Below are 18,709 nucleotides of genomic sequence, written 5' to 3'. Positions count from 1 at the left end.
CATGTACATTATTTCTATAACAAATGTTATTGAAGTCTTTTAAACAATCCATATGTTCTGATTAATTGCTAGAAAGTTTCAACCTCTGCCTGATTTTATCAATTCCAGAAAAAGATAATAAATCAAGTGAGCCAGAATTTCCACAAGAAGGGGAAGCTAGAAAAGAAAGCAAATATATTATAATTTTGTTCCAGGATCTGAGTACTGATGGAGAAATCCCCCAGTTGTCGAGCTGTACTGAAATTCCATTAATGTCATCACACTCCTCTCAATGGTACACTGGAAACTTACAGAGGGCTCTGCTGGTAGCAGGGGGTTACAGAGTCTCTTAACCACTTGGGTACCCATCTTCAGAGTCCCTAGAAGAGCTGGATCAGGGCCACCTTAAAATAGGAAGAGAAAGATCCATGCCAAAATACAGGTCAGGAAAAAAATTCCAAAAGTTAAACCAATTTAGAGGGGTCAGGTTCCTGCCCCAAGCCTACCCATTTAAGTCATCTGGAAGTATGAAAAAATAGGACCCCGGTGAGCAGGAAATCCAGCCCAAGATAGTATAATTACAACAGGGCTATCACAGTGGCATTTTTAATACTAGTGACTTAGGTTTTAATAGTAATAAGTAAAGACAATTGCTTTCCTATCAGTCAAGCAAGAATGCATTTTCCTTCCTCCCTAAATGTACCAGTCTGTTGACAGAAATAATCAATAAACAATCTATAATAGAAATAGAAAAGAGTTTTATTTGAACCAACCTGAGGACTATAGCCTAGAGATAGCTTCTCAGATAACTCTAAGGAACTGCTCTGGAGAAGCATGGTTTTCAGCACAGTTTTAAATCTTGTCAGAACAAAGAACATCAAACAAATCAGAGATTCGTTCCTTCAATCTTTCAAACAAACAGATCAGCATGTACACAGCAAGTCAGTATGGCCTTGGCACCTGGGAAGGGAGTCTTATCATCGAAGGAGTAGCAGCATTGGTGTCCCAGGAAGGGAGGCATTTAATCTTTACTTTTAACATGGCTATTCTTTACTTCTAGTCAATGCAACCTTTTCTATAATGATTAAAGCAGATGTATAATGTATGTTTGATAAGCCACAAACAGGCTGTTATAGTTAGCACAAAATTCAAGTTAAACTATGTATAAGCCATAATGACTTTCCCATACCTCAATATGTGAAAATGTCTTCCGTTAAGTCACAGATCATAGGAAGGATTCTGAAGACGATGAGGAGAAAAAACCGGGAGCTCTGCTTCTGGCTCACTCTTCCCTTCAATCCTCAGGAATTCAGTTTTAACCTAGAAAAGCAGCACTTACATTCCAAGGCAGAAATTTTTATAAAGCACTTGAAGTTTATAAAGTGCTATCACCTATATCAACTTATTTGACCAGCATAGTAAACAACCCTTGGAAAGCGAGTTCATTTTATTACCCGCAGCTGACAGGAAACAGGCTAGTGTGTTGTTCTGCCAATTAGTAGTGCAGGTAGTGTTCTAGCCACCTCTTCTGAATCCACTTGCATTAAATCTGTGCCAGAGAACAGGCCTAGAATGGTGCCTAGCGGTGGTGGTGATGTGAATGGTGACAGGCATCTTTTGCCCACATCCTAGCAACTCTTCCAAGTGCTTTAAATTCTCACAAATACTCTAAGTAGTTGATACTATTATTTCCAACTATTTTTTGCGCTGTGATTCCATTTTTCAGTACTCTATCCATCTTAAGGAATCTTCCCTCTCAGGAACAAACCCGGGGGCCACCGTATTTGGAGAGGATGGTGTGCAGCTTGAGAATGGGAAGTCTTCAAGCTCCGAAAGTCTGAATCAAGAACTGCACACTAAGAACCTGCAAAGCTTGGAGAGGGTTCGGAACCTGAAACTTCCACCTCCTTCTTCCCACCACACTCTCGCCCCTCCATTTGTCCCCAGTTCTGGTCTGGAAGCTCAACCGGTGGTAATAATACTTTCCAGGTAGGTACCCGCCACCTTTCAGCACCTACCTCTTAAATCGTCGATGTGTGGTTCCGCCTTTCTGTCCCCAGCCCTTCTGAGCACGGCCTCCTCCTGCTATAGCGTCGCCTCTGCGTGCCCGCTGCCATGGTGACGGCGGAGGCCTGCCCGGACCGGTCCCGCCTCCAGCCAACCGGAGCCAGCCCTGGTCCACCCGGGCTCCGCCCCATGCCTGCTCAGACCCCGCCCCCTGCGTGTCCAGCCCCGCCTCCTAATGGCCCAGAGCACAACCTCTGCGGGCCTTCACCCCGTCTCTTGCCGGCCCGGACCCCGCCTCCCGACTGCCAGAACCGCGCCCGCTGCCCGTCTAGACCTGCCTCTCGCTGGCTCGGACCCTGCCTCCTGATAGCCAGAACCTTGTCCCTCTGCCCGGACCCCGCCTCCTGCCGGCCCCGCCCCCGCCCCGGGAGCTCTGCCTTTTGTAGATGGGAACCTGCCGCCAGTCCGTGCAAACTACTGCCTCCTGGGCTCTACTCCGGCCGCAGCCGGTAGTGTGGCAGAAAGTGGCTGGCCTTCCCTACTACCCTGAGGCTGAGTGAGACCCGCTGTGCTTCGAAGAGCCCGCAGACCTCTACCCAAGAAAACACACCAGGCATGTTCCTTATGCGATTTATTGATCCTAACGGCTCTGCAACCCGCGAGAGAAAACAGTCCAGCTAAAGGGAGTTTCTGGGCCTCGCAGTGCTGTCAGCATCTGTGACTTGACGTCCTTGTAATCGATGGTCAGAAAACGCTTGCTCCATGCCTCAGCCCCTGTCCTCATTTGTTTGTATAGGTCTGGGACCCTTGACCCAGCCACTGAGGAAATTGCCCAAGACAGCCCTAGAAGCTGTGTACGAATGCTTTCCAGAGCACCTCTTCGTCTTCAGCTTTGGCGTTTAAGGTGTGTAGAAGGGATACCATCAAATTAACTCCAACAAAATCAGCTCAAGTGCAGATGCTTCAAGGGTAACCTGTTCTCTCTGCACTTTTCTAGAGAGCAGGAGCAAAGGTAGGGGGGCAAAACCCTACCTTCCCGCACACTCAGCCTAGCCCCCTCATTTTGTAGAACTCCATCCACCCCCAGGTAACCCAAATACAACCCCAAGCTAATGGTGGCAAATAAGAGATAGGCTTAGGGAAAGCGCAAGACTGGGGCCCTCAATTCCAGGGGCTCTGTAGTTCTAAAACGTGTCCGCCATCCCTGGGCTGCTAGCCAGTCCCCCAAAGCAGTAGATTCTCCCCACAGCCATAGTGATGAAATGATGCAAGCAGGTTCATCCTCCCCAGGGCTCATACTAGGGTCCCGTTCTTGCTGTCATAGCGGCGTGTGGACTGGGGGAAGTAAAGCGTCGCATACTCTGTAGCATTTTCTAGCTGTAGGTGCTTCACCTCCTGGGCAGAGCGTGTCTGGGTTAGGCTGCACACTTGAATGTCGGCATAGTGTAAGCTGCTCTCCTCCGACCTGAGGCCTTGACTCATCTCCTGAGACACAGGCTGCTTTAACACCTGCTCATACGTACGTCCCGTTGGGTCATGGCCCTGAGAGGAATGGACAGCATTAAGGGAGATTCTTGACTTGATTTTGCCCCTCACCTCCAACGCAGGGTCTGTTAAATGACACTTTGCTTTGCTGCTTTGGGGGATGGAGGAAGATGGGCAAAACCAGAAACTTCTACAGATGACTGAGACGTTTCTGTCCCAGGTTGGAAAAGCTGAGTCCTGGGATCCCATGTCTGAGCAGCCTCCTGGAAGGGACGGAGGTTGTCATTACCTTTGTGCCATTCTGTTGCTGCTGCTGCTTTAATGTCCGTCTTGCTTGGCTCCCTGAGAGGAAGAAATCTGACTTAAAGCCACCGACTTAAATCCATTTTCTCTTCCTGTCTCTACTGAGATTGCCTTCTTCAAATCTCTGTGAAATTATTATGGTGGGCTTCTAACTAATCTCCCTGCCTCTGCTCTCATCTCTTACTTCTACCATTCCCACATTCAAACTCCTTAGCAGAGTATACAATCTGGCCCTTTCACAGTCTGCCCGTAATATCTTCCATCCTATTTTTTCACTGGCCCCTAACATAGTTCAACAGGCATATGTGGAGAGCCCACTGTATGCCAGGCTCTGTGCCACATTCTGGGGATGGAAGGATGAGTAGGCTGTTTTCTCCTGTGCAGGGGAGCTTGCAGTCTACTAGGGGAGACAAGTAAACAGACTATTACAGGGCAATATGGTAAGAGCTCAGCTACACCAAACATTTGGTCACTTTCCATAAAGTCACTCTCTTCTCTTGTCTTTCTTTTCTCTGCATGAGATAATTTCCCGGCCTAAAATACCCTCTCCTCCCTGCTCCTCTTCCAACTTGTGAACTTGCTATTATTCCTTCAACATCGGTGTTTTCTCCCCTTCTCTCACAGCATGAATCTGGTGCTGTTGGGAGCACTAGTATAATACATGGTATTATGGCTACTTGTTAACGTGTATAATGCGTGGTATTATGGTTACTTGTTAACGTGTATTTCTTTCTCAAACTTGATTTTCAGTTCCTCTAGGGCCGAAACCATGTGCCCTTCCTCTTGTGCCTCTCTGCCTCCTTGGAATCCTGCCTAGTGCTTCACATACAATATAAGGGTTGAATAAATTTTTGCTAGATGAATGAAGGAATGAGCAACCAGCCTTGCCACTCTGAGATAATGGAAGGACGAGACTCAGAGTTTCAGAGCTGGTCTTGAACACAGTAACCTAACGATTCTCTTTGGTGTACTATCTCCCTTTAGCCGTCCCCCACCCTATGCCCCTTCTAAAGACACTGGTTCTCTTATCTTCTTTTCTCAATCATCCCCCCCCCCCCCCCCCAACACCCATTACCCATTTTCTTTTTCCTCTGGAAAGTTGACGGGCAGCTCCTGTGAAAGGAAAAACAGATCACTCATGTGTAAGAGCCTGGCCACTATCTTCCCTCCTTCATTATTTGCTCTGTGGTCTCCTTAGCATTCTGGTAGGATGACCTTCCCTCACCTCCCTCTAACAAAGACTCACCCTGAGCCAGTCCCAAAGCATTTATCAAGGGTACCGTAGCTCTCCCAAAGGGATGGTTCTGGAAGGTGGAGTGGTACAACTGACATAACCAAACCCAAAATACAGCCTCAGGCAACCAGGGGCTACATGCCAGGTATGTAGCTAGGTTGAGGGCTATTCTGGGATTGTCTAACAGGCTAATCCCAGCAGAGGGTAAGGGAAACTGGCCAAATAATGGGATATTCCTGGATTCAGAGACCCTCTTGCTTCTTCTCTGGTGTCTCTCCTTCAGGGTCTCTGCCAACCTGGGGTTCTCATTCTGGGAGTCACAGAAACTGCCACAACCAGGGCTGACTAATTAGAGCCCTGCACAGCCCTTTCCTAACAGGTGACCTCCCGCCCTGCTTTTTTGTCCTTGTTTTTAATTAACAGAGAAAGTGAGAGATGTTTAAGCTTTAACATCCATAGCACAGGAAGCTCTGAATTTGGTGAGTGACTCAGCTACATTGCCCTCCCTGCAGGACAGACCTCTTATACTAATTTCTGAGCCCCTGGGGTCCCCGACGGAGCCAGTGTGTCTACGTGATTGTCAACTGTTTGATGGCCAGAGAAACAACACTTGTCTGAGGAAATAGGCTGAATAGTTTGTGGCTTACTCCGGATGCTTTTTCTTGCTAGTACATTTCCAACTGTAACAGAGCCAACCCTATTTATCTGACTTCTGTCTCCCCAAGGAAGTTTCCTTCTTTTGCTAATTAAAAAGAAAGAGGGGGGGGACTTCTAAATCGTGTTCATTTTACTAATATAGAAAAATCAGAATTTTTCCACACATATCTGTCAGAGGTTTGTGTTTTGGTTTGATTTTTGGTTTTAATGCAGCTTGCTGGGCTGAGAGTAGTTTGAGTCTCCATTTGAACACTAGAGGTGGTTCAGAAGAAAAGCTTTGAAACTATTTCTGGGTCTTTCTACTTCCTCGTCTTCCACTTTAGCTCTTCCTTTCCTTTACCACTGCCTAGTCATAGCCTAATCCCAGCCTCTAATTCCTTGCCCCTGGTCACTACTGTCTTCCTACTTACTTCTACTTTAACAGATAAAGAGAATATTAATTCTAAAATAACGTAGACTTGGGTGACTCAATTTTAGTGAACAGAGCCTGTTCCCACGTTGGATGTTGCACAATGCCTGGACACGGCCCAAATGGAATATTCAGTTAGACTCGCGGGTGATAGGATTTTATTTTTAGCCCAGAATTAAGGAAACCAAATGGGCACTCTCCTATATTGGTAGTAGGAATAAAAATTGGTGCAGTCTTTCTAGAATGCAATTGGCAATAAGTATAAGAAGCCTTAAACGTAAATGTGTGTACCCTCCGATGTAGCAGTTCTAAGCAATAATCAGACAGGTGCAAATATGGATGCTCATTGTAGCATTATTTATAATTGCAAAAAATAGGAAATATCCTAAATGTCCAACATTGGGAACTAACTAAATAAATGGCATCAACAATCAATGGATCGTTATACACCAATTTAAGAACATTATACACCAATTTAAGAAAGATGTTATGTTGGAAGAACACCTAATAGCATGGAAAATTTTCCTCTTTATTAAGATAATATAAAGGTAATATGGGGCTTCCCTGGTGGTGCAGTGGTTGAGAGTCCGCTTGCCGATGCAGGGGACGTAAAAAAAAAAAAAAAAAAAAAAAAAGGTAATATGTTTTGGGATAAAAACTATGTATATAGGCATTTAAAAAGGATTACATGGAAACACACTAAAATGTTCCTGCCATCTCTGGGTGCTTATATTTATGGTTGTTTCTTATTTTCTCCTCTTTGGTGCTTTCCGAATACACAGTGGATGTGTATTACTTTTGTAATCAGAAAAAAAATTTTTTTTAATAAAAATCTCAATTGTCACAGTGTCTTTAAGTTTCTGAAGTTTATTGAGATAATGAGAAATAGAGAAGAACAATATTTATCCAGTCCTACTAATATTTTAAGAGGAAAAAATATATTTTGGTTAGAATATCTCGTATAGTGTTTCTAGCCAGGTTCTAGAGTCTGATTGACGGTGTCAGACTAGCTGTATGACCTTTAGCAAGTTTTTTACGTCATTAGGCTTCCATTTTCATTTTATTTATTTAAAAAATTTTGGCCATGCCACATGGCATGCGGGATCTTGGTTCCCTGACCAGGGATCGATCCCAGGCCCTCAGCAGTGAAAGCATTGAGTCCTAACCACTGGACCGCCAAGGAATTCCCTCCATTTTCTTATTAATAAAATGAAGATAATAATAGAACTTAAGACTCATGGGATCATTGTAAAATTTAAATAAAATAATAAATGTAAAATACTCAGCTAGGTGTCTGGCATATAATGAGTGTCAATCAAAGCTGACTACTATGACTACCACCATCTGAGGAAGAAATAACCAAAAATGAAAACTATGAAGACTTGGGAAGAAAGGGAAGAAAGGGAGTGAAAGATGCTTTACACCCCCTTCTCTGGAAGTTTTCATGTTTCTGGATGTCCCATGTCTATAGGACATCTCAGAGTTTAAAAAGTGCTGTTCTCATTTTATAGATGGGCCAACTAAGGCCCTAGAACTTTGGTACCTTACTCAAGAAGGCAAGAACCAAATTTCCTATTATTGCTATGTCTTCTGCCTCTATCACTATGCCTGATACACATAGGTGTTCAATAAAATATTTGTTTAATAAATGAATGAGTAGTAGGAACAGGACTTGAATGCAATGTACTGACTCCAAATTATATGTGCTTTTCAATGTACCTCACCTATCTCTCTAAACATAATGATACTTTATTCACAAACAGGACACCCTCAAGACAGATGCAGGCATGGAGTGGTAGAGCTAAGAAGGCAGTGGACAGGATAAAACTAGGCCCACGGGTTTATAGTGTTAAAAAGAAACAACAGGCCGAGACTTCCCTGGCGGTCCAGTGGTTAGGACTCTGCACTTCCACTGCACAGGGCATGGGTTCGATCCCTGGTCGGGGAACTAAGATCCCACATGCCAAGTGCAGTGTGGCCAAAAAATTAAGAAAAGAAAAGAAAATAAACAACAGGCCTCAAATGGTGTTGCTTGTGCTAAGCTCATACCCCCAAACCATGGCTTAATACCTAGCCTAACAGGAGTTTCAACCTTCCCCAGGAATGTAGTCTTAAACGTCAGTTTGGAATTTTCTGGTCAGCATCAATGAGATAATCTGCCACACAGACCTTTTCCATCACCCAAAGGAAGATGAGGTCATCCGCTCTTCCCTTGATCCCTTCCCCCTTCTGCCTATAAAAGCCTTTCATTTTGTACAGCTCTTCGGAGCTCCTTTCTACTTGCTAGATGAGATGCTGCCCCATTCATGAACTGTTCAATAAAGCCAATTAAATTTTTAAAATTTACTTGGTTGAATTTTTGTTATTTAACAACAGTGATGACAATCCTGGGAAAGAACAATAAAGACAATATGATTCATTTATTGTGAGGCTTTCACATATAATCTGCTCTTCAAGTCCGTGATCTAAACAACACAGGTTGTGTTATCTACATATTACACGTGAGGAAAAAGAGAAGTTACAGAATTTGCCTAATGTCACACAGCAAACAAGTGTGAAAGTTATATTCAAATATTGTATGGATATTCTCATTTCTGCCCTTTTATTTTATTATTAATTATTTTTACTTCTACCCTTTTTTTTTTGCGGTACGCGGGCCTCTCACTGTTGTGGCCTCTCCCGTTGCAGAGCACAGGCTCTGGACGCGCAGGCTCAGCGGCCATGGCTCACGGACCCAGCCGCGCCGCGGCATGTGGGATCTTCCCGGACCAGGGCACGAACCCGCGTCCCCTGCATCGGCAGGTGGACTCTCAACCACTGCACCACCAGGTAAGCCCACTTCTACCCTTTTAAATAAACATTTCTCCAAAGTTGATTTGCTTGATTCAGGAGGCAGTATTATGGCATGATTATAAGTATGGGCTTTGAAGTCAGATAAACTTGGGTTGGAATCTTGGTTTGTTTGCTTACTAGCCATGTGACCCCAGACAAATTAGTTAACTTCTCTGAATTTCAGCTTCTTAGCTGTAAAATGGGAGAAGGAGTAAGACCACATCCCTCAGAATTGTTGGGAAAATTAAATGAGATTATAAAGTTCCAAATGCTACAATTATTACCATTATCTGGAGGAGAAAGGAAGAGAATAAAGGGAAAGAGGAGGCAGAAGAAGACAAAGAGAAAAAAATGTCAATTTACCATTCCAGCCCTGTCCTAGCCATTGGACAGACAGCTGGCTTGGCTGTTTTTTGAGGTTTCCTGAAAGGAGGGAGCACAGAAGGGGTGCCGCTCTGGTGTTTGCCCCTGGAGGTGCCACGTGGAGAAGGTGCCATGTGGAGAAGGTGACAGTGTGAAGTTGGCAGAGCACTAGCTGCAGGCTCTCTCTTATTCTTGGGACCTTCATGTCCACCAACAGAGACCTTACCCTCCGACCTTTCCCCCTACTCACCAGCTTCCCCTGCAGCAGAGCCGGTTTCCCATGGTGCTCTGTCTCCCAGAGAGCCCAGCTGTTTTGCTATAGATAGGGGCTTGTGCATTTCCTGGTTCCCGGTTCAGCTTTCAGTAGCAGCTCCCAGGGAGTCTCCGTCAGGGTCAGATTTCAACCTAACAGGTTGGACTTTGGAAGCCACCTGCTGGAAAGATTTCCAGGTGACTGCTCCCAGCCAAAGGGTAGAGGAACACACACAGGCTCCAGGTGAGAGCAATCTCACCTTCGGGATTTGGAGCTGCTTTGATGAAGCGTTAACTTTTGAGCTTCAAGCTTCAGTGAGAAGAAACCTGAGACAGAAAAGGGCTCTGGGTTTCCTTAGAAAATGTTTCTCTACTACTTCACACTGTCATTGAAATGTATCGTCTATAATAAAGAGTCTTACCTATGTTTCCCCAGCACTACACAGGTCTAATTGAGTTTCACTTTCAAGGTAATCGGTGTCAGTCTCTTATTATCCTTGTCCAGAATCTGGGATTGAATACTGGACTCTTTGGGAAACTAAAATTTAGGGAAATGTATTCCTTTTGTATTCTCCCTTGCTATTGGAATTAATGTGGGCAAATCACTTTTTTCGAGGACTGTAAAAATGGAGGGCTGAACTCATTACTTAATCCCCTTTCTGGTCAAAAATCATATGATTCTATGATTCGAATGGTCTCAGCACTTCTTAACCACTCACTTCCCCATCCCCAGTACAGAACTACGGAATCTCCATTTAACCTCAACTCAGCTTCTCCTCCAATGACCTGAAGCTGATTCATTCCACACTCACTGGTAACTAGGATGAAGTTGAGCAAATTCCTCTGTAGAAAATAGGGGCTCTAGGAGAATTTGTGGAACCTGTATGGCTTGTCTTCAGTGTTCCCACCCCCTCTTTAGCGTCTTGTTCAGATGCCCAGTTATTTGTGTGTCCCTTATGGATGTTCAGGACCCAGCACTCAGCCCTGTACTCCACAGAGGGTACCCTGGACGCTTCATTCCTCCCCATCTTCTTTCCTTATGAAAAATGGAGATAATAAGAGTCACAGCCTTGTAGGATTGTGGTGAAGATTAAATGAGATAATATATATAAAACTCTAGTCCAGGGCCTGGCACATGGGACCCTCTCAGTAAGTCCTAGCTATTGTTATTATTATTACTTCTTTTTCTCAGCTAATTGTTAGATGGTAAAGCATCTTACTTTATTGTCTGGTGATGGATCATTGCACTAGCCTCTTACTTCATGGCCGTGCTTCTCCCTGGCAATCCATTCTGTACTCTACCATTAACTGTATTCTTTTCATCCTGTTACCCAAACTTCTTAGCTTGGCACTCAAAGCCCTCCACAATCTCGGTCCCTTTCTAGCTACTTTCTCTAATTTAAAGAAAAAATTTAAAGGAAAACATGTGAGATTTTTATATGACCAGTAATTCCAAAGGAACCAACTCTGTGTTGTGGTGGCCAGAAAATCTGATATACCCAAAGCACCATTAATAGAAGTCTAGAGTGATAAACAACGGTATTGATTATTCCACTGAAGTCTGTACCAGTCAGTCCATGATTGGAATAATAATTTTAGGTATACATGTTGAATTTCAAGTTACAGTGTCAAAAGGCAGTGTATTGAAGAGAAAGTTGTCTGAGTTACAAGTGGTATGAAAAGTCCTATAAAATACGGTTAAAAGAATTAGGCATGTTTAGTTGGGAAAGGGAAGCTTTTGGAGGACAGGATGGTTACTTTTAAATATTTGAAGGGACTCTCAAGTGAAAGAAGGATTGCATTTATTTTCTGGACATAACCTGAACCAATGGGCAGAAGTTACTGAAATGCAGATTTTGGATCAATGGAAGGAAGAATTTATAACAGACGTGTCCAAAAAGAAAATGAAATGGGCTACCTTATGAAGTTCTAAGCCCTCGGTCACTGAAAATGTCCCAGAAGTTGGTGAATAATCTTCAAAGTATTTGAATGGGATGGGGATTTGGACAAAATCAGAGGTTTCAAATTTTTTTCTAGCTAAGGAACTCTTTCTTTTAAATGAAGCTCAGGTAAAAATTCCAACTACGAAACAGATCAAAGTGAAGCTGTTCTGGTTGAAGTCTGAATAGGATCCTTTTACAATTCTTTTTCTTCTCAGCTAGACGTTAAGATTCCTGAGAGTAGACAACAAAGGAGCATAGTTTTAAATTTATATTTACAAGGTATAACCTCCATAAGTATATTACTTGGGGTTTAATTTGTTGAATGAGTGAACAAAAGAATACATCAATAGTTATTTCTCTAAGGCACGCTTTAATTTTTAATAGATGGCAATCCTTTAACCAAGAATTGTATTCTTCAAGTGAGGGTTCTTATCCTGGGGTCCACAGATTCCCTAAGAGGGGCATATGAATGGATCTCAAGAGCTGTGTGAACCTATTCAAATTATATGCCAAATTTCGGAGCATGTGTGTTTTCCTGGAAAGAGGATCTATTGCTTTTGTCAGATTTTTCAAGAGGGTCCATAAAAAAAGTTAAGAATCAACCACTTTAATGGAAGAATTTCAGACGTCCATCACAACCTATATATATAGTAAAAGATATATTTGGGGGCAGGGAGGTCTTCTGGACACTCCTCAAAGCGTACACATGCATGTTCTCTTGATTACAGAAAGTAATTAATTAAGAGGTCAACCCCCCCACCCCCAGGCTCTCCTGAATACATCATACCCCTAGTATTAAGACTCTACTTCCAAAGGAAGTTTCTCTGGCCATTACCACCATACCAATAACCCTAGCTCCCCTGCATTTAGACTTGGATTGGGTGGAGTGATGCAGCAATTCCTCTCTTTGGGATGTTTCAAGGTTAGAAACAAATGCTTTCTCTCATAGGCAGAGGGTTGGGAGGCTTTGTGATTTAGTGACAATGGCAGAGGCTTCTGTGTCTGTGCCCCTGTGTCTGCATACGCGATCCCTCAGAATCAGAGACCATTTACAGTGGACAGATCTTAGTATGGGAAACCAGGGCTTTAGGCAACTCTGCAGCCAAAAGCTGATTTCCCAACCCCTACCCAAAACAGGCCAGACAGTCTGGAGACCCTTGTTTTTGTGTCTCTAATCACCAGCTCAGACAGTGCCCTCTGGGCTGTTTGGATGGCATATCCCTTTTCCCTCCCAGGATCACTCTCTCTTTTGTTGCATTGTGAGAAAATTATGGCCAGGAATTTGATCTGGAGCCAGTGTCAGCTTCCAGGTGTGATCTCAGCATCCAAGTGTGAGCTCAGGGTGCTATGACATTGGGTACATCTAACTGAGGACCTTTTTGTCTAGCTGTCCTTTTTGTCTCCCTCCCTGCCCATCCCATCCTCCAGGCCACAGAATAGGGAGCAGCACAAATAAGGCCCTGAGATTTGGGTTTATTCAGCTCCACCCAAAACTAAATGAAAACACTATGACATGTCCCAAGGGACCAAACCATACATTGTGACCATGCACTTTTCCCTTCCCCCAAGGATGCTGCTACCTCTGGGGTGGTGAGCAGCTAGTCCTATCACCGCGGGAGCTAGAAAGGGTGCTGGCTCTGTGGCACTCAGGGCTCAACACTGGCTTCCTCCTCTTCCTCTGGATCAGGAGGTGCAGGGAGCAGGGAGATGTAGACCTCATTGACCTCTGTGTCCAAATGTCGGCCACCCCGAGGCGCCTCCAGGTTGAGGATGCCATCATGGGAGAGAGCAGCGCGGACCCGCCAGGGGTCAACATCAGCAGGCAGGACGTAGGTTCGGCAGAACTCTCTGGACACGAAGCCATGGCGGTCCAGGCGCTGGGGGTGCCGGGCAGACACCTCCAGCAGGTTGTCCACAGTCCTCACGGTTACCTCATCGGGGGTAAAGTGGCTCACATCCAGAAACGCCTGGAACTTGCCCTCACTGAGCCGAAGCTCAGAGGCCCCTGCCCTGCTGCCCTCCCCAGCTTGGGCAGCCCGGGGCCGGACATAGTAGCCATGGTAGAGGGTGGGGGTCAGGATCTCTTCTGGCAGGAGGCCTGAGGGGCAGAGAGAGAGAAGGCAAGAGGCAGAATGAGGGAGGATGGGGTGGGAAGGAGGGCAACACGAGAGCAGATCAGGAGGTGAGGCCTCGGGAGAGGTGGAGGGCAGTCAGGAGAAGCAGGGAAGGGAAGGAGGGGTCCCAGTGGCTGGAACGAGGCGGCTGGGGAGAGGAGATTGAGAAAGGGAATGAGTTGGGATGAAGAAGAGCAAACCAGAGAGGGTCTGGGTGGTTCGCAGGGGAGGCATCCCGAGGGGAGCAGGGGCAGGTATCAGAGCACAGCGGGCAGCAGTCCGCACCGAGGTCAGTAGGAAGGGAAGCGAGCCCTGCCCGGAGGGGGGTGAGGGGGGAGTCTGGGGTGGGAGACGGCTCGCCCCAGGAGTTCAGTTAAGCCCAGAGTGGGGTGGAGGCCAGTATCATCGGGAGGTCAGCCCAGAATTTCAGCAGGTGGGGGTGGGAGGCAAGGGGGTGGCGTCCGTGCCATACCTTCCCCGAAGCGCTGCTCGCCCAGGCGGCTCGGGTTGGCAAACTCGTACTCGGCGGTGGCCGGGTGGGCATGTGGCACCGAGCGGCCCGACATGGCTGCAGACCCGCCGGCGGCCCCGGCTCGAGGTGCGGCCCCAGCAGGCGCAGCAGCACCCCTCCAGCTGCCGCAGAGCCCCAGCGCACTTGGAGGTGGGGGCGGGGTCTACACCACCCAAAATAGTGCCGAGCCCGGTGGGGGAGGGGCGGGCGGCGCCCGCGTCGAGTGTGTGACCCGCGCCGCCTGGACCCCCGTCCCCTCCGCTGCACACCCTTCAGCTGTCACGGGGGGCCCCCCCCGGGGAGGACAGCTGGGGGTCCTGGCTGCGGAGCGAGCTGGGGAGGGGAGGCTGGTGCCGGAGGCCCCGGAGAGACCGCGCTGAGACCCTCCCAAAGAGTTTGCACGTTTTCCACGCCCCTCTTCCCCTCCTCAGTGGTAGGCAGCCGGCGCTCTGCTTCATCAAGCTCCCCCGGATTTACGGTTCTGCCAGGCCTGTAAAGTGAACGACGGAAACAACTCTCTCCCCTTTCTCTGGGGTGGGGTGAGGGGCCTTGCTGCCAAGGTTAAGGTCAGGGTCCTCTCTGAACCCAGGACGACCCAGGGCACCACGTGGAAACCTGCCGTTGACATGTTGGTGATCACTACTCTCCTTCAGGGACCCACAAAGAGTTAATATCCTGGGGCCCAGCCTAGGAAGATTCCAGTTCCTGCCCAGGCCCAAGATAGTCTCTGGCCGCATTCCCTTGGCATGCTAGGCTGCAGAGGAGGAGGGGGGGCCCACTGCCCGCCCGCCTGGGATTCCTGCCTCGTCCCAGCTCCAGAGAAGGAGGAGGGGGGGCTGCCATGGGGTGCGGACAGAAAGCGAGTAAAACAAGACCAGGACAAGTCACTGGCCAGCTCAGACGTGTTTGTATTTCTCTTTTCTTAGCTCAGTGAGTACTGGGTATGTGTCACACTGCCAAATCCCCAATCACAAGTCTCCATGAACGGGCAGTGAGCTGGGATAATAAAACCCCTGACATCACCATTCCAGAAGCTTCAGAAGACTGCGTATATAAGGGGCTGGCTGTAGCTGCGGCTGAAGGAGCTGACCAGCCAGCTGAGTCCCCACACTCACCTAGCCACCATGGACATCGCCATCCACCACCCCTGGATCCGCCGCCCCTTCTTTCCTTTTCACTCTCCCAGCCGCCTCTTTGACCAGTTCTTTGGTGAGCACCTGTTGGAGTCTGATCTCTTCCCAGCTTCTACTTCCCTGAGCCCCTTCTACCTTCGGCTGCCTTCATTTCTGCGGGCACCCAGCTGGATTGACACTGGGCTCTCAGAGGTAAGTCTCCCCTCTGCCAGGACAGGTGAGTTCATTCTGGAGCCTCCTGGAAGTGTCTCCATCCACTGTCCTTTTCCTCCTGGCCTAAATCTGACTAGGTCTAAGGGTCCCAAGTGTCTTAGGCTCTTGTGTGTCCTGCAGTGAAGAAAGATGAGGTCCCTAGTTCCTCTCTTCCCCAGTCACCTGTTTGTATTCGATGCACCTCTGTATCCTTATTTATTACATTTTTTCCATGTGTTATGAAGATCATTCTCTGTCCCATCTTCTAAGTAGGATGTCCCTTTCTGGTTTGGTTCATAATGATCTACAGGGAAAGAGCTGCCTTTGCTCAGACTCCTTTGCTCACGTCTTCTAATACCTCACACTCCTGACAAATACTATCATCTCAAGTTCCAGAGCCTGGAGGCAGTCCTACCTCATCCTAAGCTTTTCATCCCAGCTGCATGGAGCTGGAGACAGCAGCCACTATTTTCTTCCTTTCTATTCCCTCTTCTATGATTTTCTGGGTTTCTCAGGGCTGTGACAGGGCACTGGCCTGGGTCCAAGCCTAATGAGGATAGAAGGTAGGTCAAGTTTAGGGACCCCCCTCCACTTGTCCTGAGAGGGTAGGAGAATGGGGCAAACAGATAAGATTGATAGAAGATGTCACAGATAACACTCTGGTTTAAAAATATTCAAGAGTGAGTAAACAGGAGCCAAGTGGGCAAGGGCTTTGGAAGGACAATCAGAGCTAGCAGAACATTCCAGATTGAGTGGGTGGGAAACTTGGCAGAGACCTGAGTAAGAAGAAGGGGCCTTTGTCTCACAGACAAATGACAAGGCCAGGCATTGGGTCAGAGAAGCAGCAGAAGCCATGACCAGACCCATCCTTGTGATTTGTCCCCTGGGTGGTCTGTCTTCTTCCCTGTCCCTGTAAATAAAGTTTGGCCTGATGACCAAATGGTGTGCCTTGGGTACCACTGTGGTGGCACCCCTGAACTAGAGAGTCATGTTTATTCAAAAAGGGATCTTTAGCTAAAACGAGGAGGATAAACTACCTGGAAAGCAAGTCTGCAGAATGAGACTGTACTAGTGTTGTTCATATTCCTACTATCTTTTGTCTTCCCCTCCCCCACCTTGCTGTTTCCAGATGCGGTTGGAGAAGGACAGATTCTCTGTCAACCTGGATGTGAAGCACTTCTCCCCAGAGGAACTCAAGGTCAAGGTGCTGGGAGATGTGATTGAGGTGCATGGAAAACACGAAGAGCGCCAGGTACGTAGCTGACTTTCTCTTCTGCTCATTCATCCAGCGCGTACTATATGCCAGACACTGCCATCAGCCCCTGAGGCTGGAAGCATTCCAGTCCTAAGCCATAAGAGTCAAGAACAGGGATAAACCTGTTGTTATTGTTGTTGTTTCGGCCAGAGAAGTGATCTTTGTTTGTTTTGATTTGATTGCCTCAGATGGGATAGATGGGATGTTAACTTCCTGTTTAAGCCAGTGGTTCTCAACCTTGAGCACATTAGAATTGCCAGGGGAATTAAAAAAAAAAAAAATATATACCAGGGCTTCCCTGGTGTCCGTTAAAAAAAAAAAAAAAAAAAAAAAATCGCAATGCTCAGGCATATCCCAGGTCAGTTAAATCAGGATTTTTCAAAGCTCCCTAAGGGACTCTAATGTACAGTTAGTCAAGGTTGAAGACCACTGATTTAGGAGTAGTGGCTGTCAGACATCTGATCGCTTTATATAATTACATTAACTGCATGCACTCAGAAGGCCCTTGAATTTGAGACTTTTCTTTCAGATGTTTTGGAATTCACTTGTTAGCCCATCTTAATGCTGAACTACTTGCTTTGCCTAAGCTTCAGAGCTCTACTCACCTCCTAATACCCTAGACCCATGTGGAAATCAGTTGAGAGCCTGTCTGGATAAATGCTTGAGATTCAGCAGGTGTAAAGGTTAGGGTCAGAATTCTTTAGCCAAATTCTAGAGAATGGAATAGCTTTTCATTACTTTCTGGGAGAGTTTTTCAATGAGTTTGCTTCCTACCAAAGGCAGTGAAAGTGCGGAGTCCTTACCACTGGACCGCCAGGGAATTCCCACCTCAGAAACTTGTGCATCAAACAGTATAGTGTGAGGTCCTCAAGCTGTTTCAGTTTTGCTTGTATGATTCAACTCTAGATCAGAGCCTCCCTGGAGGGAGTCTTTATTGTTGTTGTTGTTATTATTAGGTCTATTGGTCTGGAACCTTCTGGAACATTCCTGAAGAGTCAGGACAATTTCTGGGTTTCCTCAGGGACTCAAATCTTCAAAGCCAGATGATATTCCAAATCGTGTAGGCCCAAAAAACATTGATCTAAACCTCTGGGAAATACCCCTGAACATGTCCATGCCTGAGGGTTTAGAAAGCTATGAAGTTTTGGCTGTTCAGACTTCTCAGACTCTCATTGGTAGGAGTGACCACCTAGGCAATATCATCTTAGCCCCAAACAGAACAGCTATTTAGCTTTCTCTCATGTTGCCATGCATTTGGCCACACCTAAGGGGAAGGAGGATGTCTGAGTTCTAGGCAAGTGATGCTATTTCCTGTTCTTATCTCTCTACCTCTTTCCTTATTCTCTTGGATTAGGATGAACATGGCTTCGTCTCCCGGGAGTTCCACCGGAAGTACCGGATCCCAGCTGATGTGGACCCTCTCACAATTACTTCATCCCTGTCATCTGATGGCATCCTCACTGTGAATGGACCAAGGAAACAGGCCTCGGGCCCTGAGCGCACCATTCCCATCACCCGTGAAGAGAAACCTGCTGTCACTGCAGCCCCCAAGAAGTAGATGCCCTTTCTCTAACTGCATTTTTTAAAACAAGAAAATTTCCCCACCAGTGAATGAAAATCTTGTGACTAGTGCTGAAGCTTATTAATGCTAAGGGCAGGCCCAAATTATTAAGCTAATAAATATCATTCAGCAACAGATAACTGTCTTGTGTTTGAATATTTTGTAATAATCATCACATATGATTTAGGGGACTCCAGGAATATTAGAGTCAGAATGACTGTTTCCAGCATTTACTCATGGGATAAATTTAGCAAGTCACTTAAGCTTTATGGTCTTTAGGTCTTCCATTTATAACATGGGGTACTGATTTGTACACTAGTTGTAAGGAGTAAATTAATGAGAAAAAGGAGGTAAAGCCCTTAGCAGAGTTCAAGGAATATTAGTTCCTCTCCTCCCTCTTTGATTTTGGCCCTCAGTTCCAATAACAAACCTGAATGAGGTCTGGATGACAATGCATAAAAGGCCCTAGTGCGTCTCTG

At 46.4% G+C, this 18,709-nt stretch overlaps 3 protein-coding genes across 3 annotated transcripts; 1 reads left to right on the top strand and 2 right to left on the bottom strand.

The window, feature by feature from the left end:
• Positions 1-2,602: 2,602 nt before the first annotated feature.
• Positions 2,603-9,599, bottom strand: CUNH11orf52 (chromosome unknown C11orf52 homolog). The gene is made up of 4 exons (XM_024754252.1): positions 9,520-9,599; positions 4,850-4,887; positions 3,761-3,813; positions 2,603-3,528 (listed from the first exon to the last, which is right to left on the bottom strand). The coding sequence occupies exons 1-4, from the start codon at positions 9,549-9,551 to the stop codon at positions 3,280-3,282; spliced, it is 372 nt and encodes a 123-aa protein (XP_024610020.1). The 5' UTR covers positions 9,552-9,599; the 3' UTR covers positions 2,603-3,279.
• A 3,323-nt stretch (positions 9,600-12,922) lies between these two features.
• On the bottom strand, positions 12,923-14,271 carry HSPB2 (heat shock protein family B (small) member 2). Its single transcript, XM_024754277.1, has 2 exons — positions 14,051-14,271; positions 12,923-13,562 (listed from the first exon to the last, which is right to left on the bottom strand). Exons 1-2 carry the CDS (start codon positions 14,142-14,144, stop codon positions 13,111-13,113), a joined length of 546 nt encoding a protein of 181 aa, XP_024610045.1. The 5' UTR covers positions 14,145-14,271; the 3' UTR covers positions 12,923-13,110.
• A 699-nt stretch (positions 14,272-14,970) lies between these two features.
• On the top strand, positions 14,971-18,370 carry CRYAB (crystallin alpha B). Its single transcript, XM_024754278.1, has 3 exons — positions 14,971-15,414; positions 16,544-16,666; positions 18,024-18,370. The coding sequence occupies exons 1-3, from the start codon at positions 15,214-15,216 to the stop codon at positions 18,225-18,227; spliced, it is 528 nt and encodes a 175-aa protein (XP_024610046.1). The 5' UTR covers positions 14,971-15,213; the 3' UTR covers positions 18,228-18,370.
• The last annotated feature ends 339 nt before the right edge of the window (positions 18,371-18,709 follow it).

The sequence above is a fragment of the Neophocaena asiaeorientalis genome, unplaced genomic scaffold, assembly GCF_003031525.2.
Source record: "Neophocaena asiaeorientalis asiaeorientalis breed wild unplaced genomic scaffold, Neophocaena_asiaeorientalis_V1.1 scaffold21, whole genome shotgun sequence".
NCBI lineage: Eukaryota > Metazoa > Chordata > Mammalia > Artiodactyla > Phocoenidae > Neophocaena > Neophocaena asiaeorientalis.
The sequence above is the reverse complement of the archived record's forward strand: the minus strand, read 5'-3'. Positions and strand labels throughout refer to the sequence as shown.